Source organism: Acanthopagrus latus, chromosome 24 (genome assembly GCF_904848185.1).
Source record: "Acanthopagrus latus isolate v.2019 chromosome 24, fAcaLat1.1, whole genome shotgun sequence".
Lineage (NCBI taxonomy): Eukaryota > Metazoa > Chordata > Actinopteri > Spariformes > Sparidae > Acanthopagrus > Acanthopagrus latus.
In genome coordinates this window covers 12,042,807-12,056,503 of record NC_051062.1, presented here as the reverse complement: position 1 = coordinate 12,056,503, position 13,697 = coordinate 12,042,807, and the positions used below count along the sequence as shown (strand labels likewise).

The window sequence follows — 13,697 nt, the reverse complement described above, 5'->3', positions numbered from 1 at the left end:
CGACAGAGTTCATCGCAAACATCCACTTGATCAAATGTAAACTCCCGCAGCTCACTCTTATATTTCTTGGAGAGGAAAAGATTTACAATCCTTCACCGACTGTTGACACGACCTCTGCTGATATTATGCAATTCACTTCACCGGCCAAGCAGTGATCATGCTTGTTGGCCGGCGAGCATACAGTAAAGCCCTGCATGAGGAATAACAGACAACAGAGGGGTGGAAGGACAATTTACATTCCTGGATAAACAGCGAAATATCCAGCACAAACAATCATTTTTCGATGGTCATGTTCATCCCAATGCATTTAGGGACTTGCTACCCGACAGAAGTGTCTGACTTTATTACAGGTTTTGTCTGAAGTCCCTGGCAATTAGAGGTGTTATGTTTTTTTTTGTTGCATTTTTGGAGAAAACTCCTCGAGAATTACGATAAGGTTGATTAATGACAGCGCTGTGTCTTACCTCGACTGCTTTCGCCTAATCTCCACACTCTTGCAGGACCTCGTCGATCCCTGGAGAGCAAACACACAACAGAGGGGAGAGGAGGGGAGGCTTCATAAGCAAACTCCATCTGGTAATGATGATCATGATGTTACTGAATTACAATCTGACACGACCTATTAGGGAAAAAGTCAGATCACAGAAGCAAAAAACTGAAACTGTCTCGGAGAGAAGGCGAAGAGGAGGAGGAACAGAGAGAAGGAGTTAAGGAGGAGAATGAGAAGTAGTGGAAGAAGGAGATGAAGAGTGAGAATAAAACAAAGAAATACAGAAGACTTGAAGAAGAAGAGAAGTAAGCAGACAGACAAAGAAAAGAAGGTGGTGAAGAAGAAAAATAAAACGACAAGAAGAAGAGGACAAACAAGAAAAAAGAGAAGGTCATGGATAGGGTTACGGTTCAGGAAAACAAACAGAAGAAGAAGAAGTAAAAGGGGACGATGATGATGAAGAAGAAGAAGAAGAAGAAGAAGATGAAGAAGAAGAAGGATAAGAAATAAAACAAGATGATGACAGAAAAGGAGAAAGAAAGGGTGGAAGTAAAGCAGGAGGAGAGAATGTAAGAAAGAAAAAACTGAGAAGAACAACAACAACATTAAAGAGGAGAAAACAGAAGAAGAATGGTTGATGGGGGAGAAAAAGTGAGAGGGATGCACAAAGGAAAGGAAGGAAACAAAGAACAAGAAGTACAGTGAGAGAGGACGAAGAGGAAGAAGAAGAAGAAGAAGCAGGAGTCGGGTCTTGTCAGGACTTCAGCGCACACTTTAATTATCCTGTCCCGTATCTGCTTATTTACAGGAGAAGGATGGAAGTAGTTTTACTGCAACGGAGCTGCAGAGGGAGAGACGCTGTTACTAAATATGCTGTACTGTCGAGGAAACGCTGCATAATAGATGCAGAGCTGGCTCTTCCTCGCGCTGTTTGTCGGCCCTGAGGGGGGGAGGAACTTGTCTCTGCGAGTCAGCTGCCATCACACAGATGAAGCCATCCAAGAAGATGGAACGACAGCTGAGTTTATCTTCACGGACGCCCTCCACTTTTTTTCCCCACGTCACGACAGAGTGAGCGCTCCGTATCACTGGCCAAGTGGTTCAAACGGCGAGATAGGAAAAGAAGGGTCTGTAATCATGGCGCAAGGTTAAACACACACTCCGGAGCTCTCCAGATGAAGCTAATCCCACCCCCAAGAGCCAAAATGGGAAGCATAAGTCTCCGTGATTTGACAGGAACCAGATGCTAGGCGGACCGCGGACGCCGGTGCTTCAGCAAAAATGAAACAGCCTGTTCGCACGGGGGGCTTTCGGGGGTGTTACGCTGCTACATTTCACATCCCTGGGAACAATCTGTTGTCTTGTAGCAACACGGGTGCGTGAACGCCTCGTGAAAGTCAATGCGGCATGGAAAGTGGAGTGCGTTTAAAAAATGTGGTTGTTTTTCCACAGGAGGAAGCTGAGCTCTCACAGCTGCAGCCTGCCTCATCATCGCCGCAAAGAAAAACATTACAAATACCTAAATTAATAATGTTTACATCTCTTGTGTGACCAAAGCTTGATATATGTTATTCTTCTGCACCACAGAGGTCACATTGTTCTCCAGAAAGTGAAGTCCAGAAGTGCTCAGATCTTAAAGATATTCAAGTAAATGCATTTTAAATAAGCTGCTCATAATACAGAGTGAGTATATTTTAAAGTTTAATATCGAAGCTGTAGTTCATGTAGTTTGTGAAACTTCCTTGGAGGATTTTATCTGAATGTATGTCACATCATGATTTATCTGACCGGAGGGCTCAGCAGCAGCTACCTTTCCAGCTCAGAATCACACATTTTTTCAGCACGTAACAACCAAAACAAAAATAATATTTTGCAGTATTTCAGACTTCCTGTGTGGGGGCGTGGCCTACCTTGCCGAACAGGAGCCCGGTGCTCCACCTCCAGGACGAACGCAGGTGGGCGAAGCGCCTTCGGATGGAGCTGCCCAGAGGCATGACTACCAACCTCTCGATGCGTTAATATCTAGATTATAAACTGTGGCTATCGTACGTGGTGTTGCTCCTCCGGTGTCATTTTGTTTGCATCAAAACGACGTAGCTTCAGCTCCTCGCGAGGGAAGAAAGATCCCAGACTCTGTTGGACGCCGCTGGTGCCAAACCTCATCTTTGATTATGTAATATACGATGATGCATTCTTCCTCCTCGACCGTCTTCTCCCTACTTTCTCCTGCTGTCTCTCGTCCTCTCCCTCATGCCCACTTTGTGTTCTCTGGAACTACTCCTCCCACACTCTCATTATCTCTCATTATTTCTGACTCTCTCCCCCCCGTCGCCTCTCTCGTCTTGACTCCCTTTTTCTCCCGAGCTGTGTGTTTGTGTACAGTATAGTTCCTGTGCCTTTGACCTTAATCACTTGTAAGAATCCGGCGGCTGAATCCAGCGATAGGTTGCCAAAGCGTAAAATATGGAATCAGTGTTTGTGAAATTGGATAAAACTTTTTTTATTCCTCGTCGTAAAAGTCTACAATAGCGGTTTTGATTGACAGCGCCCGGGGCTCACATTCATGACTCTACTCACTCTCTATCCTCTGCCGAGCCAGAGACTGATTTAAATAATCCCCATAAAACAGGCCCCCACATTGACTCAATTACGGTCACAATGGGGCGATTCGACTCAAAACCACCGTGGATGTACTTTTTTCCTATACGGACTAACCAAATAAACATTCCACGAGCGCTTCCCCCCCTTCAGGCCATGTGCGACGCACACTCAGACATAAATGGAGAGCAGCGTAGGAAGGATTCCAGATCGAGACAACAAACATATCTTAAGTTGGACCAACAAGGATGCAATTATTATTTTTTTTTTTTTTATGGGAAGTGGCCTCTTAAAAAAGCGTCTTTACTCCTAAGCACTAATATGTCACTGTCAGATTGTTTGTGACAACTTTCTGTAATTACAGCTAAAAAAACAAGAGCATGGTCAAGACAATTAGTAGCCTCTGTCTTGGTATTTTTAGTGCTTGCATTTCTCATAATCACACCCACATTTCCCATAAACCCTGTTGACTGCTGTTGCAAAAGAGGACGTCGCTACTTGTCGACCATCAATCCATTCTTTTTGCTGTTGTGCAATTGATACACACAACTTATTGCACTTGGAGAACTGCGTCCACTTACACAGATTTATCCAAAAGTAACGTGCCAACGATGAAACAGGAAATTCACATGATCAGCATGTGGATGAACGGCAAATAAGTAAAAAAACAACTTGTACGCTGTAACTTGTAGCTGTTAGCCTTTGTTGCATGGACTTACTGGTTGCTAACAAGAAAAGCAAGCAGCTAACTATGAATATGGATTAACAGCAAATAATCTATTAAATGACTTTAAAGCAAACTAGCGCGCTAACTTTTCAAGGCTACAATCAGCGAGATTGGAAACATATTTTGGTTGAGCGTTCCTCTACATGACAGTAAATTGAAGATATCCGTCCCTGCTTATTATGTCGTCTCTCTTCCACTGTGAAAAACAGACAGACTGTGAATTAATCTCCGCACACACTGGTGTACACAGGCCGATCTGTGTTTATAATCCCGTTCTGAGTCACCGCCGAACTTCTGCCGCCGATCTAAACATTCAGGCGACATCTGACACAAACGCTGAGTCACAGCCGTGACTCACAAAAGAGAGGAGAGAGAAACCAGGGATGCAAGACATCAGTGCTGCGTTTTATCTTCAGAACAAATGTTGCTACTGGTTTCATGAAAGGGAGAATAAAGACACGGGAGCCCTTGTAATCTGAAAAAAACCCCCAAAACAATTCAAACAAGCCAACAAATGTTGGCCTACGCGACCGCTCCCTTGAATAAACTGTTGTCCTTTTACATTATTCTCTCCTCTCTTATTTTTCTGGAATCTCGCCTTGTTGGAAACCCACCGCATCATGTGCCCACGCCCTCCACAGTTTAGCAATGTCAGGCTAAACATGCATGCACGCCTCGTCTCGAGCCAGGCCTTGGCAGCGATTTATGGCACAAGGCGAGGCACAATTTGCACAGAATTGGCAGCAACAGATGTCACGGCAGCTTTTCTCATTCTGTGAGGTATGCACCAAATATTTCTTTACACTGGCACCAAACAGAGTGAGGGATAAAACATTTACCTCGGGCCACCTGGCCGTACTGAGTCAGGGCTGCGCTGCTGGAATAACCATGGACTTTTTTCACTGTTTAATGAAAATAAACTCATAAATTGATGTGTTTAACAACACTTAAACCTTTTTCTGGCAACCCAACGTCATTTATGACCCTGATAATTAGCTTATGTCTCATTGAAAGATAAATAAAAGATGCAGGATTCCTAATAACTGAATATTTTTCAGCAAATTTAAGGAAATACACGTATTCTGCATCTCCACAATCCAATCAGCTGCAGTAGCTGTTTGCTTCATGCCCTCAGCAGACCTCTGAATATCAGTTTTGGCCACTGGCGGGCTTGGTGGTACAGCACGTACTGCATGGTGCTGCCACCTTCTGCAGTGTGCAGGGAACAGGTGGTGAGAGGACGGACACAGCAAATATAGCATCTTTCAGGACAGCAGCTGAGTCACTTCTCAACCAAAGACTTATCATTTCCTTTCCTTTAAATTCAAGGAAGAAGAAGGAGATTCATTCTAAGTGCACTACCAAGCCAAAAGTATACGGACACCAGAACAAATACGTGATTGTTGGACATTAATCTGCCTCCACTCTTCTGGTTTCAGGCTTTCCACATGATTTGAGAACCTGACTGTGGGGATTTGCTCCCATTCAGCCACAAGAGCTTAACTGAGGTCAGCCACTGATGTTGGGTGACAAGGCCTGGCTGACAGTTCATCCCAGAGGTGTCAGACGGGGGGAGTCGAGGTCAAACCTTTGTGCGGGCAAGTCAATTGCAAACACACCAGACTGTGAAAACCATTTATTCATGGACTTGGCTTTGTGCACAGGGACATTGTTTTTGTGAAATGGTATTTTTAACTAAGCGCAAACTAACAGCGCACAAACATACACGTAAAAGGGCGTCCATATACATTTGGCACCGACGTAAACACAGAAGAAGGAAGAGTCACTTACCGGTGTATCTACATGCTTTAACGGCAGCTGAGGAGTGGGAGGCTGCAGAGAAGAAACGAGACAGAGTCGGCGGGTTAGTCATTGTTTTGTTCACGCCGAGGAAGACACAACACGGTGAGTGAGAGGATGAGAAGGTGGAGCGACGACATCTTTTACAGACCTCCGCCTCTCTGTTCCTGTCAGACACGCAGTCAGTCTGTTAACCCTGAAGGAAATATCTCGTCTCTTCGATACCTGACATACATATTCACTCACCATGAGGGCTCTACTTAACTGGACCATTATGGGTCTCTGTAACTGGCTGAAATATAGGAGTAATGGTAAACATAAATGGTTTTCTTCAGACTCATTAAGACATCCTGAATTACCTTTTAAAATACAGAAACTGTTAATTTCCAGGTACACTGGTGCAACCAGTGAAACTACTGACTCACGCGTGACAGATTTATTTTTTTCATGTGTGCGACCAGAACATGAAACACTGGAGCAAACATGTCTGCGCTAGAGATCTCTGAATCAAAACAAAGGATGTTTGCCGAGGGCAGAGCCAATAAAATGGAAATGGAATAAACACCCGACACCTTGCATTCTGCTCTGATCTGGACGTACAACGTAAAAGTCAGAAATTAAAAAGCTACCCGGGAGAAGCAGGGATGGAGAGACAGGAACAGGCCGGAGAGTGTTTGCCTGCCTACGCACACGCAGACAGAGCTTGACAGTGATCCATGTGTTAAGGAAAATGTCTGACTGGAGTTGAGCACAGCGTCTGAGGCCTGATGCGAGCTCTATAAACAAAACCGGGGAACTGTTTAACAAGCTGCTGCAGTCATTTAAAAGAAGCCAGCGTCCAAAGTAAATAACTAAGAAGTAGTTACTGCAGCCTGGAATGTCCCTAATTTGGTCATATCATCGGCGGTTAATCTTGAAATATAAAACAGGAGCGACTGCACCGCTATTTTATTTGACTTGAAAGGATATTGAGTTGTAATCAGGAGAATGATCAAATCACAGTTCCTGCTGGTTTTCTAATCACGTCCCGCTGCTTGCCCGGGCGCGCATTCTTTGCGGACGTGAACGACAACTCTCATTTGAGGCTCGTTAAAGTGAAAATGACTCGAGCCTCGCTGCTGCTGCGGGGGCATAAATCACATGCTGTCTTGTAAAGGAGCAGCCCCTAGAGGAAAAGAGGAATAATCACTCGGACTGGAGCTCCGTATCCGTCCTCTTCTACTCGATGAAACATTTAAATACAGAGTCTCAGAAAGTCTCCAACCAAAATAGTGATTTAAGGTCTGTGGATGCTTTTGTCTTGGTTGCCGTCTTCCAACCAAACTGACCATGGAGTCATTCTGTGGGGTGATATTATCGGCTGTATTGGTCTGTTACAGATTTATCGTTATCAGCGTATTTGACATCTGATATGAACATTTTTCCAGCTGGGGTCTTTTACCACGGGTCATTTCAAGTCCATGTTACTCTCCCATATCTTCTCAATTAAAGAATAAGAGGTCCAAAAATGTAAATATGACACTGCAACACATAAAAAGAGGGTGTAAGGTACTCAAGCTAAATTCCTGATGATGTTTTTCACCCTTTTTTCCACTGTTCTCTATCAGTGACGAGCCAAGAACTGCAAAAAAGCACGTAAACAACGCAGGATTCAAACTTCAACCTTGCAAATGTTAATGAGGCAGGAATTCAATGATTTTTTTTAAACCTCAAGGATATCAACCATGCATTTTAATGAGCGACGCTGAATGTAAACAGAAAGTTTGCTCACAAGGAAACTCCACAGAGCACCTTTAAGTCCTCACAGAAACATTTTTGTTGGCTACTTTTTGAGATTTCTGAATTTCAAATCAAAAGTCACAGTTTGACTCGCTAGTTTGTTGCTCATATATTTCCCTACGACGTCTTATCGCCTCTACAGCTGGAAACAGGACGCAGAAGGTGTCTTGTTGGACTTGCACCGGCAGGATTTTCCTTTGAGGAAAGAGAGGAAACTCTTTTGGTTATAGTGTCTGACCTTTGACCTCCAGCTACGACCGCAGAGCGCTCCCTCTGCCGCAATTACAGGAAGGATTGCTGCATCATGGAGGTGATTTCAGGTCAAGAAGTTCTTTTAAAAGCGTCTGTGACGGTCTCATTTGTACACAAAGTCTAACACGTACTGCACAAACTCACACATGCACATGATTACACTCACCAGCTCATAGTTGGTGGTTGTCTGACATGACGTGGTGACCTGAAAGAGAAGGAACAGAGAAATCATGAGTCAGGAAAGCTTTCATACGCTCTCTTCTCTGCAGCACTTCAGCCTGAAAACACAACTGTAAGAATTTATTTTTGTAGAAACAGAGAGGGAGAGACATCTCTGGATGTTTTCCTCCTGAATGCCTGAGTGTCCCCTGAATCGCCCCCAAACAGGACAGAAATAACCACCGCATCAGAAAACAGGAGCTTTCTGACTGTTTCTCTGTGCGGTGGGGAACATGTCAGGGCCATTCCAGACATCTGAGAGACAAACACGGGTTACAGCGTTACAATACGACTCTATAACTCCTTCTGCATGATGTTTCTTTTTTTTTTTTTGCTCATCAGAATGTCTGAGAGAAGCCAGGCGAACACAAAGTGCCTCATCAAGCATGGCTAAAGCAATTTCACCTGCACCGAATAACAACTCCACTCAAAAAAAACATGCAAGAAAAACCAGTTTGTTCTCCGATTCTTACACGAGTTCCATCTCATTTGAAGCGCATCAGCTACTTTCTTTCGTTTTGTTTTGAAAAAAGCCAAAGAACAGCTCGAGCTCATAAAACTTGAGCCCTTCCATCGACCTTGTCTGGATGCAATACTGCAAAATGTGCATTAAAATACATCGATGACACACAGCTCTATCTTGAACCTGCGGGTGCTGGGACCCTGGTGTTCTCCTGACCTGCCCCCTGACTCTACACGCACCTTGAACACATGTCGGACCAAAAGGAACATCCGCCAGGATCAGACTACCTGATGTATTTGACTTTCCAGGAGGTGATAGTGTCGGGTTATGTGATCACGCAGTCATTAATTCTTGCTGATGACGGCTGAAACATGTAGTAGAAGTTTGAGGTGTTTTTCATTATATTTTTCTTTTATACCAGGTTATTTTCTTGATTAATCGAATTAGTCACATTTCCCCAGGGACAAATGTGAAACCCATAACTGTCTTATCTTGTCTGAGTAACAATCTAAAACCCCAAAGATATTGGGTTAACATCATATATGAAGATGACAAGCAGCAAATCCTGGTTTCTGGGGAGCTGGTCCAATCCAATATTTAGTATTAAAGTGATTAAGTTTATCAATCAATCGTCATTTAAGCTCTACTATTTTCAGTCCTTCCAGAGAGATTGCGGTGTTGCGATCAAAGGTAATGCAAATTTAACCAACATGACTTGCAAGTGGTTCTTTTTCACAATAAACCTGCAGATTTCAGATGCTCCGTTTGGCAAAATGACTCAGAGCTACTGCTGTTGAACGCCACACAGTCACTTTTTATATCACGATGTCCAGCTGGGTGTATATTTATGATTACCGACATTGCTGCAGCGCCCTGATCTCAGGTCAGTTTCGTCTCTTTCCTCAGTCTGCTCTGATTCTACCATCCGCCTCCCTCTCAAACCGCAACTGTAAGACGAACGGAAAGCTCCAGCTCCGCTCGCCTTGTGAAACAGCGTCCCGTCCCCGGCTTTCTGCTGTGCAACAACATGTTTCTTCACTAAAAACAACAGCAGGTTTCCCAAATTTCACAAATGCGGCTGTGTGGTGCACCGCTCCCATAAAAATGCAGAGCTGAGGAGGCCGGGTACCTGTTGCCAGACCTCCCAGCAACAGTATCACTTGTCCCCTAATTATACTATCGCCTCAAAATAAGAGCCGTGTTGATTTCCTGATGGTGCAATGCTACATGTAGCATCTTTAAATAGCAGTTAGGGCAGAAATAGTTTCCTCATATTATCCATGACAGGCTCCTAATAGTCTGTGTCACCCTCCACGCTGATTACGATGCATAAACAGGCACTCTGAGCTGAGGGACTTCCACCTGATTGTATTTACTTTGCTGTGCACACATGTGGGAGCTCATGGATGCACATTAAAGTCCAGCGGCTCTCAGCGTGTCGTGAGCTGACGGATGTTTGCAAGCGGCGAGATGAGAGCGCGCTATCAGCAGGCGACAGACGCGGCCGGGCAGGAAGGAAGCCGCCGTAATTAGTTTGCTCTGGGAAAACAAAAGACTCATTGACTTTGTAATGCTATCATCAGGCGTATCAGAGTACAGTCGCTGGATAACATCGCGGCAGAGCAGATCCCACCCCTGTGCACGCTGACGTGCCATGTGATGGCATCAGTCCACCAATCAGTGCTGATACGGCGACGTGAAACATCGAAAACACGAGCAGCTGACCAGTTGTTTACTTAAAGCTGCATCAGTGGAACCTGGATATGCTGAGATGTGCTGACTGGTGCTTCGTTCTGCTCCTGATATGCATGCTGAAAGATAAGTTCAACCAAAAAAGTGAAAATTCAGTCATCATCTACCCCCCCCATGGCAAGCGATGCAACGTTAGGTCAAGTTTCATAGTCTGCAAAACATTTCTTGAGGTGAACTGATCCTTGAAAAACCAACCTCCATTTTCCCACTGCTGTATTATAAAAGAGCAGTTTAGCAGGACAGCTAACACCAAACTGCTTGCCTAAAAGAAGATGAAGTCGAAGTCGAAGCCGGAAGCGAGTCTGCTCATGCTCGCTTTTTACTGTTCCTGCACTACCCGAGGCCGCGCCTGACATTAATATATCAGTGTTGGCGGTCCCAGTGGCCCCGGGGCCTTGCAAGCAAAAGCATCTGCCTTTATTTACAGCTGACAGGCGATGCTGGTCTGTGTGCTGTACTGTAGCATACGCCTGCAAATGTCCTGATGATGACTCCCTCCAGTATTGATCTAAAGGTCAGGAGGGTGCAGCGATGACTTTGAGTCTCAGCGGCTACTGTGTGTTTACATCCAGAGAAACCAGACCGTTGGTCACGATGAATTATCTCTTCGCGCGAGTAAAAATGGTTTTCAAGGACACGAGCATCGCCTGCAAATATTATCACAGACATAGTCATGAGAGGAGAGCAGACAGAGACAAAATACAGACTTCGTAATCATGCATTCCTTCAAAGTAGAGCTCAAAATCCTCGACACATCATCATGCAACTAAGCGAGAGAACAACAGCCTCGCTGACTTCATCCTTATATGGTGGGTGAGGCTGGAAGCCGGACTAATGCAGGCTTCACGTGGTTTTCAACCAGCTCAGACGGATAAAAGTGTAGGAATCTCCGAGAGGCCCTGCCACACGCTTCGATCCTCCTCCGTCTATGATCTGTTTGTGCAACTGCATCTGTACCACCTTTAAAATGATCCAGTTCAAGCGTCCTTTGGATTGCCTCGTCTCTATCTCTGCACCTCTGCTACAGCATATGTACCATAGTTGTGAAATTCCTTGTAACTGAAGTGATGAATCATTCTGTCTTGTTTTTGTCTTAAAAATCCACAGGCTAAATAGTCTTTTCATCAATTTCCCCCGATCTGACAGATATTGCTCATTTTTCGCTGTGATTACACATAAAGTGAGTTTCGAACTTTTCTTCGACCTCCGTGTGATTCCCCCCCAAAGTGACCAGCAGACCACAAAGAAAACTCTCCAACAGCGAGAGAAAGAAATTCAAAGTGGGTTTAGGCTTTTAAAACAGGGAGCTTATAATCTCATCGAGTCACAAGGGGCGTCTGGGAAGCCACTGAACTAGAACAAGGAGTCAAGCGAGCCACCGGGGGGGCCCCTCCGCAATCTCAACCCAGCCGAGAGGCCTCATTAGGGGGCAAACAGAGGTGAGCCGAGGCGGGACGTCGTTGAATTACCCGCAGCAAAGGTCAAATGTCTCAGGTGAGTCTCGACAGCTACGCCGAGCTTCCTCTCCTCTTACTTGATCTCCCATCCCCTTCACAATAAGAGCGCGGATCAGCCAGAGCTTTAATGATTTTTGCAAAAGCGCTGCTCAAGTACTCAAGTGGGTTTATATGGAAACGGGAGGGAGCAGGATATCAAAGCAGGACTCTGGAGCCCGGTCCACTGGGTTGAATCATTGTATAATGAGAGAGCGCTCTGCAGTTCAAGCAGGATAGTGATGAACTGGTTTCTCTTCGCTCTCATACACTTCAAACGGGCCGGAACAAGCGTCCTCTGATAACCAAGGAAGACTAAGACTGGCTTAGTCAGCAAACTTTGCATTCCTTGTTTGCATTTCACCCAACAATACCTTTTATCCTTTGATGAAATGCAAACAAAGAAGACATTAAAAAGCAGGGAATCTCTAATTTTTCCAAACCCTTGCTAAAGTTTAAAGGTCCCATATTTGAAAGAGTAAGAATTCCTGTCTCTATCATTATGAAGCAGGTCTAGGTGCAATAAAAAATGCTGTGAAAGTTTCAAAGTATTCAGAAAATGAGCTGTCAGGACTTCTGTAACATTGTGATGTCATAACGATACAGTCGCCACCCTCAGCCACGCCCCCAGCACAGATGTGTTAGCAAAAACACCCTCAGAGTTGCTGTGGAAACATGGTGGGCGGGGCCTGCTCAGGCCTGTGAGAGCTGACCAATCAGAGCAGACTGGGTTTAAAGGGCCAGGCACTAAAACAGTCAGATACAGGGTGAATGCAGCAATGAGACAAATAATGTGTTTTTTTTTTAAACATTATAAGTTACTTTCAGTTTGTTTTTGATCATCAGCTTGGGGATGCTGCAGCCTTCCCATAGCTTTTTTGCCCTTTCACCCCTCTAGCGTAGCAATAATCACTCTGATCTTAGTCGATCTCCTCCAGCTGAACTGATGGGAGAGAGCATGTGTTTGCCACTGTGCATAAATCATCCCATTGGCTCCAGTAAATAAGCCTGCCATTGGTCCAACCACACTCAAAATTCCTCAAGCACTCCTCCTGCCCACACAAGAGCCACTGCCGCGGTGATGGCAGCCTGCCTGAGAAAGTAAATTCTTCACTTTCCAAACGGGGGCCAAATAAGGACTGAAGCTCAAACAGCCCCTTCGGAGGGATTTAAACATCGGCTGGGTTTCTGTTTTACTTGGAGGGCTAATAAATCCGCCGAACGCTGTGATGGTGGAGAGCGTGTTCCTTTTCTCATTCTGACATTTTGACATAATGTCAAGTGTGTAACACGCCATGTTCGACCGGGTGGCAGTGTGTCGCTGGCAAGAGCACGCTGGCAGCATCAAGTGAAGCCGTCAATGGTTAAATAATATCTGATGTAGAATATAAAAAGTATAATAATGGAGAAATAACGACTCCGCCAAAGATGAATACTGCGTGGGAAAGTTTTACCACTTAAACTCTATCTGTCATTTATAAGAGAGTCTTCAAGCTCACGATCCAACATCCTTTAAAAAGAGAGAATCCAGACTGTAAACATGTTATTCTGTCAAGGGTCTATTTGCTGGAACCGGACACTGTGAGACATGCCTTTCAGTCCTCGAACATCCCACTCCATGTTCAGAGACTTTTGCACCAAAACAGGATGCAAATGGGCTCGTGTATACACATGAAATCTAAATAATTGTTTTTGTAATGTGGAACACACTGTCTGCCAGCTGTTTCCACTGGCGTCCATCAACACCCGGTAGCGCAACACTAACAAGGCCTCCCCGCAGCATGAAAACCATCCTGTGATGGTTGAACATATGACAAGTTCATGAAAAAAAAAAAAAAAAGGACTCTTTGAAAACTCTTTGGGAGCTTTTCTCAGTGACGTGAAATCGACCGAGCAGTGAAGAATCCACTATCTAAATCTTGTGGATAACACAAGACGGGGATATATTTTTCCACAGGAGAACAAAATCACTACCACATGGTTAACACACCATAAATAAGCATAAAAATGGTTCGACAGGCACAAGCATTCGCTTCGACCCTAAGTGGTTCAGACAAAATATACCACAACATACAGGAGGTTATTTACAATGAGATTCATCACAGAGGATTGCCGTCTTATTTC

The 13,697-nt window shown here is 44.7% G+C and overlaps 1 protein-coding gene across 6 annotated transcripts in view; it reads right to left on the bottom strand.

The window, feature by feature from the left end:
* Window positions 1–13,697, bottom strand: part of tns1a (tensin 1a) — a 93,251-nt gene that overhangs the window by 37,636 nt on the left and 41,918 nt on the right. For 5 of the 6 annotated variants that reach the window (XM_037090769.1, XM_037090766.1, XM_037090765.1 and 2 more), the window contains 3 exons: window positions 7,813–7,851; window positions 5,607–5,648; window positions 465–514 (listed from right to left, as the gene is read on the bottom strand). In XM_037090769.1, the coding sequence (XP_036946664.1) occupies window positions 465–514; window positions 5,607–5,648; window positions 7,813–7,851 (131 nt within the window). Of the gene's footprint in view, window positions 1–464; window positions 515–2,400; window positions 2,724–5,606; window positions 5,649–7,812; window positions 7,852–13,697 lie in introns of those variants that run through there. The other variant, XM_037090770.1, reaches the window with a different exon arrangement.